This window comes from Cupressus sempervirens, chromosome 11, assembly GCF_028749045.1.
Source record: "Cupressus sempervirens isolate cs-2001-9-10 chromosome 11, ASM2874904v1, whole genome shotgun sequence".
Lineage (NCBI taxonomy): Eukaryota > Viridiplantae > Streptophyta > Pinopsida > Cupressales > Cupressaceae > Cupressus > Cupressus sempervirens.
The window spans coordinates 54,316,872-54,336,404 of record NC_143128.1 but is presented as its reverse complement, the minus strand read 5'-3'; the positions used below and the strand labels follow the sequence as shown (position 1 = coordinate 54,336,404).

The 19,533-nt window shown below is 38.6% G+C and overlaps 1 protein-coding gene across 1 annotated transcript in view; it reads right to left on the bottom strand.

Moving 5' to 3' along the window:
- Nucleotides 1-19,533, bottom strand: part of ATATH8 (Protein kinase superfamily protein) — a 185,237-nt gene that overhangs the window by 79,693 nt on the left and 86,011 nt on the right. The window contains exons 9-11 of the mRNA XM_089808697.1: nt 4,924-5,030; nt 4,456-4,618; nt 4,172-4,243 (exon numbers count right to left, since the gene is read on the bottom strand). Coding sequence (XP_089664823.1) covers nt 4,172-4,243; nt 4,456-4,618; nt 4,924-5,030 — 342 coding nt within the window. The remainder of the gene's footprint in view (nt 1-4,171; nt 4,244-4,455; nt 4,619-4,923; nt 5,031-19,533) is intronic.

Below are 19,533 nucleotides of genomic sequence, written 5' to 3'. Positions count from 1 at the left end.
TCAACAAGTGGGTTGAGGGATATTTGCGTAACTATGTGTCAGGACAGCAAAAAGCATGGGTGCGTTGGTTGCATTTGGGCAAGTATTGTTATAATACTACGCATCATATGTCCATTGGCATGACGCCTTTCAAAGCTCTCTATGGATATGAGGCATTATCTTTCACTAATTTGGCATTTAGTGACAGTAGAGTACCCTTGGCTCAAGATTGGTTACAGGAAAACTAGGATGTCATGAGATCTCTTAGGGAGAATTTACAGCAAGCCCAGAATCAACAAAAGATGTACGCTGACAAGCACAGGATTGAGAGAGCATTTGAGGTGGATGATATGGTCTTTCTACGCTTACAACCATATCAGCAGAGCAATTGTGGAAAGTAACTGCCATAACGGTGTGACATTTATTCACAAAATGACAAAAAGGTGCCAATTATGCAGTCAACTGGGAAAAGGGCTTGGAAGAGAAAGCTAGACGAAGACACTGCCATGAATAAAAACGCAAAGACACTACCCTCTGGAATTCGTGTAGCAGGAGGGACTTATGCAGGGTCTAGTAGTGCAGGTGCAAGTAAAAAGAAAATGGTGCAGAGTATCAATCAGGCCTTTCAATGCAGAGTATCACATTCGAAGGGTTAAATGGTGCAGAGTGTTGAAAATGGTGGCAGGATACTCCGGATAACCACCAGGTGAAGACTAGTATTTGAAAAGCACAGGTAGAATGGGTAGTGCAAATGCCAGTATTTTGCATCAGAGATTACGAGGGGTTTTTGCGCATTATGATTGAAACATATGACAGGTTCTCCAGAAGCAGTACATTTGAATATCTTGGTTGCAAGTTAACAGTATCATTTAGACCAACAGATTTTACACAAGTATTTGGCATACCTAGTCATGCTCAGGGTGGGAGAAAAATAGAAAGCAAGCCGAAGAAGTTAAGCCGTGAAGTGAAGATGAAATTGATACAGCTTGTGTGCGGAGACCTGTCGCAGGTAGAACAGGAGGCTCTTTCAGTCACGTCCAAAGGCAGAGGACTAAAGAAATCTAATATCCAGGAGGGGCATTGGCATTGTTTGATGGACATAGTTAAAAGCCATCTCACAGGTTCGAGCCACGCTTCAGATATCTCGTTTCCACATGTAGCCATGATGAACGGAATCTTGCACGGTAGAGTTTATGATTGGGCAGCACTATTGGCCAAGTGGATGTCAGAGTTTATGACACTGCAGCACAAAACGTTCTATATGCCACATTATGCTATTGGTCTGTTTTTGGATGCGACGACGCGGATGATCCCGAATGGTGCACTGGAGGCAAAACCGGGACCACTCGCGCCTGGCGAACCACCTATAATGCAATGGAAGCACTTTGATACTTTCGGCACCAAAACAGTAGGGCAGAAGCGACCAAGGCTGGATGGTGGCGACACAGATAGTGGCCGAGAGGAGACATCTTCAAAGGAGAATGGGTCTGAGGGGGAAGAGGAAGATGACGAAGAGGTAGGAGTAATCACGGCTACGCCCTTGAGATTTCCACGGCCTGTGCTTTCAACTACAACACACTTGGTTCCGGTGGGTACACATAGTATCCTAGGGTTTGGACAGTTCAAACAGCCAGTGGTGATGGCGCCAGTCTCAGTTACGACGTAGCCCACCGTAGAGACACGAGCTGTAGCAGAGTCACATCCAGCACTGACGAAGACAGTAGCTCTGGAGGCACTGATGGAGCCGGCTCGTGAGACCCTACTCGATATAGGAGAGACTTTGGTACCGAACATGGAGATGGAGATGGAGATGGAGATAGACACGGGGACAGGGGTGTTGGAGGTACCCACAAGCGAGGAGTTGGGGGCACCAGGTATCCGACTGGAGGTAGTAGAATTTGATGTGGTAGTCGCAGTAGACACGGCACTGATGACATCACCTAAGCAGGACAGCGAGAGAGAGGACAAAACCCAGAGGGTGAGTGCTTTTCTGAGTACGAAGTTCCACCGAACTCCGGCACCTTGAGTGACATACTTGTCGACACCCACACGGGAAGTAGTGTCAGAGAAGGAGTTCGCGCAGACACGGAGTGAAGGAGTGCCGCATAGCGCTGTTGAGCATATGGCAGATGCAGTGGAGAAGGCTATGGGTATACAGCAGGAACACCCACTAGCGCAGGAGACAGTGTTGGCAGAGGCAATTTTTCTTGATGATGTCGCAGCTCTAGCATCTCGAGCTCACGATGTTCTAGCTTCAGCAAAGATGCAGACATTGGAGTCAGTAGGGAAGGAGCTAGAGAGTCATATTCTTCATACGAACGGGATGTCCAGCTGCCTTTACGGTTTGTTTTGAGGAGAGGGGATGGCCCGATGTGGAAACCATAGAGATGCGACAGGATTGGTCCATGACAAGGGAACGTGAGAGGGAGGGCCGGATTGAGGTACTAATTCAAGAGATCGTGAGGTTACACAAGGAGATATATTACACCCTTCGGAGGAGTCAGGCGGACCAGCTAGCAACTGAGGGAGCTCAGGAGGAGTCAGCTGCCAGGTTTGCTTCGGAGAGGGCAGCCAGGGAGTCAGAGCGGGCGGCCTGGCAATCCGAAAGGACAGCCCTGTTAGCAGAAAAAGAACAGTTAGCAGCAGCAAATGAACAATTGAGGACAGAAAAAGAGAAGATGGCAGCAGAGAAGGAGAAGGAATTGGGAGAGGTCGGAGAGATGATGCAGTCAGCCTTAGAGCTCCAGTTGGAAGCAGAAGCAGAGCTGAAGATCAGGAAAGAACAGGTCTACAAGCTAAGGGTAGAGGTAAACGAGTTGCGGACGCAGACCGCCACTACGCCAGGGACGCATCCCTCTGTCTAGTACTTATGCATTGATGCATTTTGTTAGTAAAATTTTGTTAAGGAATTTTGTTGTATTGTCGTTCGAAGACGACCTTTCTTTTTGGGGGGGATGATGTTGTCGGTAAAATGTATAATGTAGCCGACAGGTAGAATAGTATCCGCACGGGCGCGTGACACTTAAGTCACCCCTTCGAAAAGGTATATGTACACATCCGAGATGGACTTTGGAATCATCGATAGGTCATTGTAGTCATTGTAATCGGATTGTAATCTGCAAGTGCATACATGAATAAAGTACCTGTTCTGAATTGAATCGTGTTATACATGTGTTGAACTTCTTACCCTATGCGGTAAACATGAATCTCCACAAATAACGGCGACAAGGGGATTGTTGGACTAGCCACCAACATTCCTCTTTGGGATTCGTGACATGGCTTAACCACCTCCTATGTTCTATAAGTCTAATGATTGCATCAGGGATTAACAGGTCGATCTTTCGGTCAACAACCACCCTAACTTATAGCAAAGACCACAACAAAAATATTGCTAGTATCAATCTCCCTTTTAGTAATTTTCTATAGGCAGCAACCCCTCATTCACTTTGTGAGCACCAACCCCTCGAATCTCGTCTTCACAAATTTTGTTGCAACTCTTTACTTCAAATTTCAGAGATCAGAAATATAATGTACTTTTTTACCATTTAAACGTGCTTTTATTTGGTAGAATAAAAACAATATATATAGTGGATACCCTAATTGCACAATATTTGTTAGCTATGATTTCTAGAATGGCTCAATTAAGTCCAAGCCCCCTCTTTCAAATATCTCTTAAGGTTAGGCTCAAAGAATGAAATTCAGTATCAAAGGACTTCATGGTAGGGTTAGAAAAACAAAAGAACAGAAAACACAATCTATAATTCATAACACCATAGTTTTCTGTTTTCATAATAAACCAAGAAGTGCATTGCATTTTAGCATAAGTAATGCGACATTTGACCAAGTACACTACCAAAGCCATAAAAATATTTTCCATAGAATTTTTTTATGCATTTCCATTTTATACCAACCACAGTTTGTATCCTCATTTTGATCCATTTCTCCAAAATATCACAAACCCTTGTGGAAAGAAGTACGCATGGTTTGAAAATAAAAAAGTGTCAGCCATTAATGAATTAAAAATATCGATTGCAAATATTTAAAGAGTGTCAGTATTTTAAGATGATAAAAATATACTAGTTATATCCTAAGCTCAAAGAACTGAAATATTTACCAATGTAATCTTCTAGATGAAAATAACGATACTAATTTAAGTCCTATTAAATAATAATTCCAGAGTTAAGTAAATCACCTTACTGAATTTTATGTCAGGCATACTTGTACCATCATTTGCTGCAGCATCCCCTAAAGCATCTTGCAATTCCTGATAGCCAGAATAATATACATTAACTTAGCTTGTTAGGCTGCATTAATGCTTAGTAATTTTTATCTTAAATAATTGTATTGAAAAGATATATTTGGAAATGAATCAAATGCATTCTTCAAGTAAAAGAAAACAAATTAAACATTCACTCTTTCCAATCAAGTTGTTTTAATCCAATTAATCCCCAGTTTATGAAGAAAAAAAATGAATACCACTTGAATAAGCCTGAGATCAGTTTCTGGTCTTATAATGTCCATGTCAGCCAAGTCCATTACAAGAGAAGGCCAATCAGCATTGACAATATGTACAATGGACGCCAGCATTGCATATTGGTGTTTCTCCTCCATTCGGCAAAGCAAACCAAAATCAAGATACCTACAGATGCATCAATCAAATGTAGAAGGAGAACCATAATAAAAAAGCTTTGCATTATTTAGTTATTAAAATAAGTTATTAAAATAAACAATCCAAATTGAAAGACAACTTATATTGATGTATATTATATAGATAACCAAGTCTCTTAATTGGATGCCTAGTTCTAGAACTTTTGACTCATTATTGTTCTTTTAAAATATAAAGCATAGAGACTGTTATATTTTGGAGTGATCCTAATTATAAAACTATATCTGAAAAATGTCATTTCCCAAGTAATGCATTAAACCACGCCATAGCACAATTACCCAATCTGGCCTGTTGATGTGTAGACAAGATTCCCAGGGTGTGGATCTGCATGAAGCAAGCCTGTTTCTAATAATTGGACCAACGATGCTTCTACACCTCTGTTAACCTGGATTATATAATGACAAAACAATGGAAGCAACTGTCATCAGACAGATCTGCATATCACTTACTTGAAACAATGGATGATATCTTAATAGGAAAAATAATCTTTTAACCACGACTTTAGTTCTTATTTATTAGAGATTTCATATGGAGAAAAATTATAAATCACTACTCTCCACAATTAACTTGGCATGGCATACATTTTGTTATATAACTGCTCCAAAATACATTTTTTCCATTTCCAAGGAAAGATAAGTACAGAAACATTTAATTCCTCCTTGAAACTACATTCCAAAAGAGACCAAAATTTGGTTTGCCCATTCCAATCTTATGAGAAGAAATACTGAAAAAAAAGGCTATCGTTAATGTCTTTGGATGATCAAATTAGGTCAAAGGGACTCAAAAGTACAAATAGAAAACAATTGCATGAAACTGTAATGTCCCCTTTCTAGCTCATGTTGTATGGGGTTGTCATTAGCCTATTTTTCAATAGTCCTCGGGCTAACCAGGCCATTTAGGGGATCTTGACAATATTTGGCCTAGACAGTTTCACTTGCAGGCAAATCCGAGGCATTTTGGATTGGTTTAGTGATGCTTGCTATTTAAAATGAGTGAGTTGGGATAGATCAATATCATCAGTGATTTAAAGATAGTTCCATGTTGATGGTTATTGTTAAATATCAACTAGAGATTTTAATATTATTTATTTATTTATCAATAAAGTTAAGTTATAAAATTAAGTTAAAATATGTAGCTTTATTGATATGGAGACTACAGTTGAAAGGGAAGACTTCTTTAAAAATAAATGTTCCACTTTATTTATGGTACTTGGCATCTGTGGGAAAGAGAAGTTTTAAAAATTAAAATCAAGTTTTTCTTTTTATCCCACACTAACTAGCGAAGTACGTGGACTCTCTTGGGGATGTTATAAAAGAATTTTGAGAGTTCATTCTGAGTAAGCTTGATTGGAGATTTTGGATAATTTCTGGTTTGCAAGATTTTGTTGTTCAAGGACTTCAAGGACAAAATTCCTCTTTGCTAACAATCTCTATTCTGTTGGAATATATAGTCTGGAGGTTAGTCTGTTTGTAATGCTTAAAGTATATCATTTGTGCACATGCAGGCCTACCTATCGACCTGGTTTTGCTTGGAAGATTAGAAGAATATGATTGAACAGAGGTTGCAAGGTTGAGAACACAGATATATGTAACTGAAAGCAGACCCCAGTGTTGTTTAGAGCTGGACGTGACATTGAGATAGCCATCTAGACTCTACACCATTGCTGACCACCACTGTCAAGATTGTTGTCAAATATACATTGCTGGAGTATGTCCTTGATATTAATGCAGAGAATAGCGGTGGGATCTGGCAGTTGCTGTGGTCAATCAGAGAGCTGAAGCTGAACCATGGTTTATGTCAGTGTTGCACTACATGTTGGGAGAGCATCTAGTGCTTTAATAGCTTCAAATTGTGTTATAATATCAGATTTTGGCTGCGATGAAGGGCATATTTGTATGCTCAGACTTCTATGTATTTTCTCATTTGAATGATCAGATTTCTATTAATGTGAAAGAGCTTATCAAGTTGGGTTGAACAAGATAGTTGTTTAGTTTTGTGAAATTTGTTGTGAAGCTGATTATATTATCATTTCAGTCATTAGTTATTAGTTGTGTGCACTGTTGAATTGTATTTCATTATCATATCTATAACAACACAAGCATAAAATATAGATCAAGGGTGCCTACTACAGAAAGAGCCAAAAAGAAGCTCCAACAGAGGCTACATGCTATGAAATTACACTAAAGGAACAAAAGTTTCTTTTAAGAACTCAGGCAGATAGCTAGATAAAGTAGTTATTGTCTTTAGCAAGTCAGGATAAGCTTAGTGTAGCCAGGAGAATTATGTTGATGACTCTTTGTGTATGCACCCTTGGTTCCTTGAGATAAAAATAGCTTTAAAAGTGAAACCTTGGCATCTGCAACCAGATCCTCTTATTAAAAGTTCTGAGCATATTACAGTTTGGGCTCAGCTATTCGATTTATTTTTTGGGATGATAAATCCTAAAAGGATACAAGAAATCATATTGGACAATGTTTTGTCCACATTGAGACAAATTTGTGTAGTAATTGATCTATGCAAAAGGTCTTACTGAAGAAATATAGATCCAAAGAAGAGATGTTAAAAAATAAAACATAAGAAATTGAAATGGAAACTAGTTATGTTGTAAATTGTCATGTCCCCTCCCGTAGATTTACCCATAAAATTGCAATTAGCCTATGTATCATCTCCGTAGGCTTGCACTTAGCCTATGTTTCATCCCTGTAGGATAAAGTGTCATTAGCAAGGGATGTTAAGGGCCGAAATATTAGTGTTTTTAATTTTATTTTTTAAAGAGCGAGAACATTACATTGGACTTAATACTTCCAATCAATATTTCATGCCATTTTTGGAGTTCAATGAAGAGTTATTATGACTGGTCCAATGACATCTTTCGCACATGGCAGGTCTATGACATTGAAATTTCCTTAGCAGCTGCAAGTGGTAACACTAACCAGCTGCCCAGTGCATGCCATGACCCCGTAACACTCAGAACCTTTGCAGAGAAGGCTCAGGTTTGAAGGAGGGAAGGGAAGTTTGTGGCATCAGAATTTTGGGAGGAAATTTTTTTTTGTTTTTTTCTAGGACGGAAACCTTGGCAATGAGTTGGTTGATATTCCAAGAAAACTCTGACTTCACTTCACTAAGAGACCACAAATCAACTGTCGTTCTTGAGGATGTGGACAAGGTCAAGCGGGGGCCTGAGAAATCTAATAATCTGAGCTGTCACATGTCGAATGGTCATGGAAGATTGTGGACATCTAGCAGCCTTTCCATCAGGAGGAAACATCTGATATCTACTGCTTGAACCAGATGCTATGCATCAACTCTCTCATTTTGGACATCATTTTTGGGTTTGTGACAAGGATTTAATATCCAAGCTAACTCGTTGGTCATGCCTAGTCTCAGAGAAAGGCATTAGTCTTAGGTTGACCCTTTGAGTGGTGTCTTGTTTGGAAATAATTAAATGAACAGTATCAGTATTTTTTGAAATCTTTATTGAATGCTTTTGAATATGAAACTACTAGAGATATAGTAACCAGGGCATTCTTATATCAATTTCCTATTGTTCATGTCTCCTATGGATTTTACTTTTTTTGTAAATACTTAAGTAAATTATAGAGATAATCGACCTTTGAGTTCTTACAGTGGTATCAGAGAAGCAAACCTGCTACCTAGTGGGAATATTGTTTTAAATGCCTCAGTTTAACAGGAAGCCACTTAGAATTTGGAGACCTCCTGCGATACCAGAGAATAGGTCAGTATCGGAGATTGTTGGAGTTCATTCAACTGCTGAGATGGCTGTATATCAGGCAGACACAGTAGACAGGGAGGCCAGGGGAACATTAAGAGCCCTCAGGAAAGGACAAAACCACATTGTTGATGTATTACAGTAGCTCACTGAGGTGATACAGCAGTGGAGTACCAGGCCGAGAAGACCCCAAAGTCATCACAGTGAGGGTGGTAGTGCAGGTGGAATGCCAAAAGGTGGTAGAGCACCCACTCGTACCACAGATAGACATTTAATGCCCATATTTGTTGATAATAATGAGGAAGTTGAGATGACAAATGCAGGAGTAGTAGTTGCTATTCCAGAGAACATTATGGCCATGCACGCTGAGTGGGATCTATTCCCTGATAATGTTAAGGCAGATTTGAGCTTTATTTCATATATGGGACAGCGATGGGAGATGGAAAGAGCTAGACATGATAAAGGGCCTAGAGGGACTTGAAGCATGCTATAAACAAATAAACTTTACTTGTATTTGATGGTAGTGGAAAAACAATCACTAGCGCCTAGATACATAAGTTGGATACATTTCTCGCATTAAAACCCATGACTGAAGTTGAGGCAGTCAAGTTCGCTACTGTGCACTTGGATGGGACAACTTATGATTAGTGGCATCACAGACTTTTTACCCAAGTCATGCCATGATTAATTCATATGAAGAATTTAGCAGCAAGTTGATCGCTCGGTTTGACAAGAAGGACATAGAAGTCTATTATAGAGAATTAGCCTAGCTTAAGCATATTGGGACATTAGATACTTACATGGATGAGTTTCAGCGGATATCCATCATGGTACCCAACATGTCTAAAAACAGGAAGGTAATGTCGTTTGTGGAAGGATTAAGTGAAAGATTTAAGGGGTTTATTAAAGTGTTGAAACCCAATACTCTCCAAGATACAATCAAGATGGCACTCAATCTGGATAGTTCATCAACAGCAGTTCAGCTGCCTAAAAATCCTTTCAAGGGGTCAAAAGACTAATCTGAAATCTTCAAATCAGAACAAGGTCACTCCACCTAAGTTAGATTTTGAGTCCATGAATGAACTAAGGAGGAAAAACTTGTTCTTCACGTGCAAAGAACCTTGGACCCTGGATCATAGATGCCTTGGGAAAGGTAAGGTTCATACATTAAGGTGGTTTTGGCTGATGAAACTGAAGGTACCAAATCTGATAACAGCAATGAGGAAGGCAATCATGAGCAATCCCAAATAGAGATAGTTGAGAGAAAAGTTTTGGATCAACCTCCTACAGTTGTAACCGTCTCACGAGTACCTACACACAGTCTTATCTGCTTGAAGGGACTGGTGAAAGGGCAGCTAAAATTTTGCTTAAAGGATACGAGAGCTACACATAATCTTATCAATGCCTCCATAGCAGCGAAAATGAAGTTGTAGGTGAATGCAGTTCCCAAATTCGATGCTAAAGTTGGTGGTAGAGATTTACTTAATTGCTTAGGCATGGTTCCATAGCTCAATATTTAGTTGGGGAGTTATACATCGACTGCAGACTTTTATGTGATCGAGTAAGGAGGGAAGCACGCTGGGCCTAGTGTGGGCCTACACTCTCGGCAGATATATACTATTGATCATTCCCAGAAGCCAATTGAGTTTATGAAAGGTAATCAACAAGTCATACTTAGAGCCATAACTGACAGAGGCCCCAGGATTGTCTCAGCTTATTGGATAGAGTACATATTGAGATATGATGATATGGAGTGGGCAGCGCATTGCTTCATCTCCACTAAATCCATTTCAAGGTTTAGATCAGCAGCATCACATTGATATTAAGTCAGCGCTTGCTAAGCACAAGGGCATTTTTGGTGATATTCCCCTGGGCATAACTCTTGCACATCGTTTGACCATGTGATATAGTTGGACGGTGTGAAGCTGGTCATCACTGCAGCTTACCGTCACCCTAGATATATGAGGAGATTTAGCGGACCATCAGAGAGTTACTAGACATGGGACACATTAAGCTGAGTTCAAGCCCATTTGCTTCATCAATAGTTTTGGTTAAAAAGAAAGATGGGACTCTACAAACGTGCATTGATTATAGGGCTCTAAATAAGAGGACTATCAAGAACAGGTATCTCATTCCTCACATAAATGAGTTATTAGATGAGTTACAAGGCGTCGTTTATTTTTCGAAGATTGATCTTCATTCAGGATAAAATTAGATTCGGCTCTATGAGGAGAATGTGCATAAGACAACTTTTAGATGCCACTATGGACACTGAGTTTTTGGTGATGCCTTTCGGACTCATCAACGCACCTGCTACATTCCAATCATGTATGAACTGCATTTTTAATAAGCGGCTACGTAAGTTTGTGTTGGTATTCTTAGATTACATTTTGATATTTAGCAGGACATTGGAGGAACACTTACAACATTTGGATGAGGTTTGAATATCATGGAGCAACATTCATTGTTTGTCAAACAGTCAAAATGGGAGTTCAGTTTAACAGAGATCTTATACCTTTGGCATGTTATTGGGGCTAATGGGTTCAAAGTCCATCAGGAAAAGAAACAAGCTCTACTTGATTGGCCACCACCGAGAAATTTTTTGAATTTCAAAGGATTTCTCAGCTTGCGGCACCACTTATTGATCTCACGAAAAAGGGAGCTTTTAGGTGGTTAAAGGATGAAAAGATGATATTTGATAAGGTCAAGAAGGTGATGAGTATGTAATGTTCTGAAGACGACCTCTGTCCGGAGGTGATTTCTATCTAGAGGTGTTATCTATCCGGAGGTGTTTTTGTCCGGAGGTGATTTCTGTCCAAAGTTGTTTTATATCCAGAAGTGATTTCTGTCTGGAGGTGTTTTTTAACCAGAGGTTAAGCAATTTGTACTGTCTGTATGGTATCAATGCAAGGATGTCGTATGGTGAATATGAGGTCCGTACAAATTGTTGGAAAGGCCGCATAATGGAAAATGAGGGTGTCTGTATGAGCTTCGAAAAATGAACAATGTACTGAGTGTGTCAAGATCATCAATTGGTAAACAAATAAGATTACAGTTGCAAATAATGGTGGTACTCCGACTTGCCAGATCTGAGAAAAGTATTATAGAATGGAATAGGATGAGGGTTGAATTCCACTGAAACCTCGAAAGCCATCTAAGGAAGAACTTTCACTTCCGAAATGGTGAAACAATATAGAAATCTATCAGGAATTCAAAGTACAAAGAAATAATCCAAACCACATACTAACAACTTCCTACATGCCGCACATAAATACCCCTTTGGAGAAAACTCCAGAGGGATTACAAAGGAAAGACGACACAACAAACACCTAGAAATAACTAGTAAAAATTGGGCCCCTTTATTTATTATATAAGTCCTTGTGATGTTTTTTAATTTTTAGGGCCTTATAATAAATCAACCTAATTAAAATATTTTATTAAAATTTGGGGCATTACATTGTTGGAAATGTAAGAGGAGTAACTGAGAGGGGAGAGGTGAATCAGTTACCACTAAAACAATTCCAAATCCCTTAGATGTCAATACAAACTTCCTTTAAACTCACAACTCGGTTAGAACTAGATATTCATTGTAACTCGGTTAACAAAGCAATCTAATCTATTAAAGTGTATTAATCTCTAGTAACTTAGTTGCAGAAAGATAAAGCAGTAAGCAAATAACATGAACGCATGAGACACCAAGATTTAACGTGGAAACCCAATTTGGGAAAACCACCAATGCAACTAGTGACAACTTTTCACTCTTCTTAAGTGAGCCCTATTAGAAGCCAACCCTATTAAAGGTTACAAAACACACTATTAATTCTGACCTTGTTAAAGGATTTGAATCACCCTGTTAGGAGTGGCACTGTTATAGGTCTTAAGACACTTCAATCTAGAAATGCCACCTGGTTAGAGGATTTACAAAATGACTGTGAAATCAACTCTGTTAAGAGATTTCTTCATTGCAACAATTGTTAGAGAGTTGCAATGATTGACCTGATTTATGAAGCAACTAGATTGTAGATTCAAATCATTGTTTCGGCTTGTCCTCTGGATCCTCTTGATCAAAATATTCTTTGAAGCTCCTTGGATACTCTACTCTTAATCAGATATCCTTCTCTTTTCGCATCTTATCCTCTTCAACACTTGTTATTCAATCCACATCTTGACCTTTCATATATATGAAATCCAAAGTCAAGTCGACTTGAATACCCTTTCAAACAAACAAATAACATCCATTGAGTCGGCTTACATAAACCAACAAATGGATAAAGCTAATCTGTTGAAGGTCGGCTGAAACTGGGTCACTCAATTACCATTGAGTCCCTTGGTAACCAACCTGACTCGGTTTACATAAACCAAAAAATGGATAAAGCTAATCTGTTGAAGGTCGGCTAAAATTAGGTCACTCAGTTACCATTGAGTCCCTTGGTAACCAACCTGACTCGGTTTACACTAAACTCCTTTGGTAACCGACCTAACTCAGTTTACACAAGAATTCTTGAACTTCTCTTCTTCTGAACTTTTGCTCAACGAATACTGGAGTCTTTTGAAATCAGTTCCAACTGGCAGTGCTTGGTAAAAGTATAACATTTGCGTAACATCAATGACAATATACAATTGAATAATTGTTATCAACATGCATATCCTTGCCGCCCAAAGATTGCTTGCCCTCATGCAATCCATCATCAAACGTTTGCCTACTGCAACTCCAAGATCCCAAAGCAAGCGCGAGTAGTTGTATCTACTCTAGTGTTCATGCAGCATCATGGTCACATACACACACTTGGGTGTAGGTGAGAAAAGTAAATATTCATCAAGTTTTCATGTCGCCACTCTAATATAAACATGGTCATGCCCAATGTCATTAGGATCCCATTGAGACACCTCAATGATCAGATTCAAAGCCTTCATACCATCATGCTCATAAATTTCTTCAGGGACCTCATAACTCAGGTACAATTTGTAGTTTCCATGAGGATGCATCTCACATGAAGAGGTGTCAATCATGTATGCCTCAAGCCCAACCAAAGGGTAAACTTCATATTCAACCAACTGTAAAGATTGCTCCTGCAAATAATCCTCAATCAAGTCTGCATCACCAGGAAGCTGAACAACTACCAGTGGGGCTCGCTTATTCGAAGGATCGCTGGTAGAACTCATATTTCCATTAGGTTGATTGTTGGGTGCTGATTCAACGATATTTGTACAAGTGTCTTCTTCCAAAGTCCTTTCCTTCATCTTGGACTCAAGTACTAAATAAATTTTATCTTTGTAGCAGATGTCATTGACTACCTTGTATCAGTCATCCTAAATGTCACCATCCATCAGTTTGCATGCAAAAGTGTTCTAGGAGTATTCGACCAACAGATGTGCATTCCAATAAGCTAGAAACTAAGATAGAGACCATATGGCATCGTTGGGTGCCATAGTGTGATCCAAGTCCAAACTTTCAATTCTCCCAACAAGGTGGCAGAATCACCAGCTCTAGTACCATTGTAATATTTCGAAGGCAATCTTTGTCCAAAGGTGTTTCTATTTGGAGGTGATTTTTGTCTGAAGGTGATTTCTATCTGGAGGTGTTTTCTATCCAAAGGTGATTTCCCTCTGGAGGTGTTTTCTATCCAGAGATGAGGCAATTTGTATTGTTTTTATAGTATCAATGCAAGGGTGTCATATGGTGGATATGACGTCCGTACGAATTGCTAGAAAGGTTGCACGGTGGAAGATGAGGGTGTTCATATGAGCTTCGAAAAATGAACAACGCACTGTGTGCGCCAAGATCATCAATTGGTAACCAAATAAGATTATAGCTGCAAATAATGATGGTGCTCCTCACCAGATCTAAGAAAAGTATTATAGAATGGAATAGGGTAAGGGTTGAATCCCACAGAAACCACAAGAGCCAACTAGGGAAGACCTTTCACTTTCGAAATAGCGAGATAAGAAAAACTCCAATAGGAATTAGCAGTACAAAGAAATAATCCAAATCACATACCAAAACAACTCAACCTCACAGACATATATACCCTATCAAGGGAGAAACTAAGTGTCGATAGGAGGCACAACAAAATTACAAACACCTACATAAACAATTAACTAAAAAGAATGGGTCTAAGTTATGCTAAATCAATCGATCCCAATTACACAACTTTATTTATTTATTTGATTGCAGGGACATTATAGAGTACCTCCCCAGTGTTAGCATTACCATCTTTCTCTACACTGTTTGTTTTGGGGTGTGATGCCTTTGGTGAAGGGATAGGTGTGATACTTATGCAAGATAGGCATCTTATTGTCTATGAGAGTAGATAGTTGAAGCATGAGAAGTTGTATTCCACCTACGATAACAAGATGTTAGCCATTATGGATGCTCTAGCTAAGTTCAGGCAATATTTGGTGGGTGGACAGTTTGTGGTAAAACTGATCATAACAATTTGCATTTCTTCTTGCCACAGAATGAATTGAATTAAAGGCAACAAAAGTGGATCGACAAGTTTCATGCTTATGACTTTGACATTGAATACATCAAAAGGAAGAACAATGTACCAGTTGGCGCACTTTCCAAGCGACCAGCTAATGCTACTTATTGTACTACGTCAAATATTTTAGCTTATTGGAAGTCTCAACTTTTAGTTGAGTATTCCAAGAACACATTTGCATGTGAGGTTATGGATAGGTAGATTCAGGATTACATGTACAAGGTCATTGATGATGTGATCTAATAAAAAAACAAATATTATCTAGTTCCTAAATCCAAACTTAAGGATTGAATTTGGCAGGTGGTGCATGATAATCCGATAGCCAATCACCCTAGGTACTTAAGACATATGCAGATCAAAAAGTTCTCTAGGAAGGGCCTCAAGGATGATATTCTTCAGCATGTCAGAGCATGATTGACTTGTCAGCAGAACAAGTCTGAGGATGTGTATCCCGTTGGCTTATTGCAGCCCTTACCGATTCTTGAGCATAAATGGGAGTATATCCATGGACTTCATCACGGGTCTTCTGAAGGTGCAAAGTAAGGACAACATATTTGTTGTGGTTGACAAGTTTACAAAATATGCTCATTTTTTTTGTCGTGGCGGCTGATTGGACAACCTCTTAAGTAGCAGCATCATTTTTTAGAGAGATTTTCAGATTGAATGGTCTACCTAAGACCATTGTCAGTGATAGGGACAGCAAGTTTCTTAGCATATTATGGCAAGAACTATTCAAATTAGCTAGGACACAACTAACCCCAAGTATCAGTTACCATCCTCAAATGGATGGGTAGACAGAGGTTGTAAACAAATGGATAGAAGGTTATCTTGCAGCTACATTTCAGGACAGCAGCGAGCTTGGGTAAAATGGCTATACTTGTGCGAGTATCATTGTAACTTGACATATCACATGTCTATTGGAATGTCTTCTTTTAGAGCACTATATGGTTATGATTCGATGACATTCATAGATTTGGCCTCAACAAATAGCAAGACATTGCTACTTAAATATTGGTTACAAGAACAATAGGATATCCTTGTGGCACTTGGGGAGTATGCAATGAGCCTAGAATCAGCAAAAGGTTTATGTCCATCGCCACCAAACTAAGAGTTTTTTTGAAGTTGAAGATATGGAATTACTACGTCTTGAGCCCTACAGGAAGACTTCGTTGAAGAAGAGGAATTCAAAGAAGCTCAAACCTAAATTTTATGGACCCCTTTGAGTATTGAGGAGAATTGGGGAGGTGGCTTATAAGCTAGAATTGCCAGATGACAACAGGGTTCATAATGTTTTCCATGTCTCATGCCTCAAGAAGGCTATTAGTCAGCATATTACGAGTTCACCTAGATTGCCCCAACTGGATGAGGAATGGAAACTAGAAATGGTGTCGAGCGAGGTGTTGGAGATGAGGGAAAAACATCTGAGAAATAGATCTATCAGGGAGTATTTGGTGCATTGGAAAGATCTGCCCATAGAGGATGCAACTTGGGAAGGTGAGCACATTCTACAACATCCAGCACTACGATTGCTTGAGGGTAAGGAATCCCGAGAAGGGAGGACTGTCATGTCCCCTACTGTAGATTAATCCATGAACTTGCACCTAGCCTATGTTTCATCCCCATAGGCTAAAGTGTCATTAGCAAGGGATGTTAGGGGCTAAAATACAAGTGTTTTTAATTTTTTAAAAAGAGGTAGAGAACGTTACATTGGACTTCGAAATCAATATTTCATGCCATTTCTAGAGTTCAATGAACAGTTATCTTGACTGGTCCGCTGATGTGTTTCCCACATAGCGGGTCTCCAACATTGAAATATCTTTAGCAACTATGAGTCATAATGCTAACCAGCTGACCAATGCATGCAATGACCCTGTAACACTCAGAATCTTTCAAGAGAAGGCTCACATTTGAAGGAAGAAAGGGATGTTTGTGGCCTTAGAATTTTGGGAGGAAAAAAGTTAATTCTCCTTTGCAGGAAAGCATGAAAGTCTAGGACAAAAACCTTGACAACGACTTGCTCGACATTCCAAACGAACTCTAACTTCACTTCATCGAGCACACCACAAATCAACTTGTGATGTACCCCTCCAAAGACAATATTTGATAATAATAAAATAATTATATACCAATAATATATTATAATTATTTGATTATTAAAATACAAAAGAATGTATTATTAATATATAATAAATAATAATATTACAATATATATCTTAATAAATATTCAAACATAAATAAATATTACAAAATCTCTAAACTAAACTCATGGTTAAATATTATCTATCTAAATTCATTCTTTAAAATATTAAGAAATCAAGGGATTCATAATCATATTCATATATCAGCCAACTGGTATTAGATAATCCATGAAGCCTTGACCAAGTTGATCGCAGGTTGTTTGATGAAGTCCATGCCACGGGGAAAGGAAGAAACTCGCAAATAATGTCAACGTGGATATCCACTATGGCAACCAAATCTTATTCTCAACAACCAAGCACCATTCAAAACTAAACTTTGATAAACAAGTTCTTATTATTATAAATGACATGGGACGACTCTTCATAAGGAATAGATGTGATGCTTCCAAGCGATGATATATATATCCATTCTAATATTTGTTTGGAAAGGGAAGGGAGAAGAGAGAAGAAGGGAGATATAGTTACAAGTAAAAGCAATTGAACAATATAATCAAATAATAAATCATCAATCAGAATAAGAATAAGAGGAAGCAGAGATAGAAGGCAGACATCATTTATATCCATCCAACGTAGCCAGTCTGCTAACATGGACAATCAAACAAAAGAAAGACAGGCAATCTAAACTATCTCTAACGTGGGGAAAGCAATGTGATTCCCAACAACTCACAATCATCGCATAAGACAAATGGAGAAGAATAAATCAAACAGCAGACAAACATCGAACATAATAATCAAAGTGGCAGATCCAAACAACACTGCAGTCAACATTTAGGAAGAAATAAATAAGCATCGTCAATACCCAAGAATGAAGGAGTTATAAAGGAAGCATACTATGATTAGAGGAAGAGAAATTAAAGTCAACATAGGAGAAAAGATACACAGAAAAAGAGAAGTAGTGGCAACATAAAGAGAGTCAGGCAAACAAGGCAATAAAATAAGTTGACTCGACAACTCCCAGAGATCACAGTCATATGGTAGTGATATGAATTGAACACCTCAACCACAACAAATAAGGACCAAACCATGATAAGGGAATAAGGGAAGTTGATATAATAGTGTTAAAGTGAGGATTAGTGATAGAAAAGCCAATACTCTCATAAATAAGTCCATTATTACAAGGGAAGATTAAGAAGTCCAAAAAAGAGACCAGGACTAGATAAGTTAAAGAGACTCAAGTGCAAGGCCAGAGCAATAATCCTGTCATCCTGTCAAAGAAAGCTTATGGAAACTTATGAGAGGAGGACAAATAAAACAACAATGAATGACTTAGCAAATGAGGTGAGATCCTATATGGAGCAAAACAACCAAACCAACCAAACCATATTGAAATCAAATGGAAAAATCAAATCAAGCACTTCTCCAAGCATCGCAAGATATGGGAAATTCTATCAACAATTTGAGAGTCAACCCAACCAGGCAAGAGAGACTAGCTCCACTCACTCAAAAAATAATAATGTGTTTTCTACAACTGGAATACCACAACCATCATTCTTATGCAAAGCATAGCTACCAAGAGAAGAAGATGGAATAGAACAACCAATGACTAGGAGTGAAGAAACTGCAAGGGCATATGCAACTCTAGAACATAACATTAGAGAATTGGTATCTTTCAGAGAATTTTGTGATGATAAACAAAAGGAGACGTCTAGAAGGACTGTAAATGAAGAACTTAAACATAAAATTAGCAAAATAAAGCTTTCACATTTTGATGGTTCAGAAAAGATTACACCACACCAATGGTTTGAAAAATTAAACACATTTTTTATTCTAAATTCCATGACAGAAGAAGATGCCTTGCAATTTGCTATAGTACATCTAGAGGGAGCAGCACATGATTGGTCGACCCATGGGCATACTCATTAGGACATAAATATGTAAAATCCTATGAAGAATTCTCCCAAAAGCTCATGAATAGATTTGATGATAAGGATATCAAATGGTATTTCCAAGAACTAACTCAACTCAGACAAACTAGAACAGTGGAAGACTATGCTCGCAAATTCTAAGAGTTATCAGTCATGGTCCAGACCTTTCCCAAAACAAACTCACTCATATATTTATAGAAGGATTAAAAGACTCCACCAAGCACTCTATTAAACCGCATGAACCACAAAACTTGGAAAAAGCCATTAGAAAAGCAAAAATGATAGAATCAAATCCTTCAAAGGAAAGATCTAAGAATTTTTCAGCAAAGAAAGAACACAAAAACAATGACTCGAGAAAAGATCATAAAGAAAAAGAATGTTATTTTTGCAAAGGACAATGAAGTGTCAGACATCAATGCCAAGGAAAGGATGCTCTCAAGCAAAAAGCAGATGTAATGAAGAAAGGCTTATGTTTTAGGTGTAGAGAACCATGGGCATCAGGTCACAAGTGTAGCAAAAGTAATCAAACTAATAGAATAGAAGCAACATCCAAGAGAGAAACAGAAGAGTCGCACAAGAAAGCAAGACATGATCCAAGAGATCTGAATAGTAT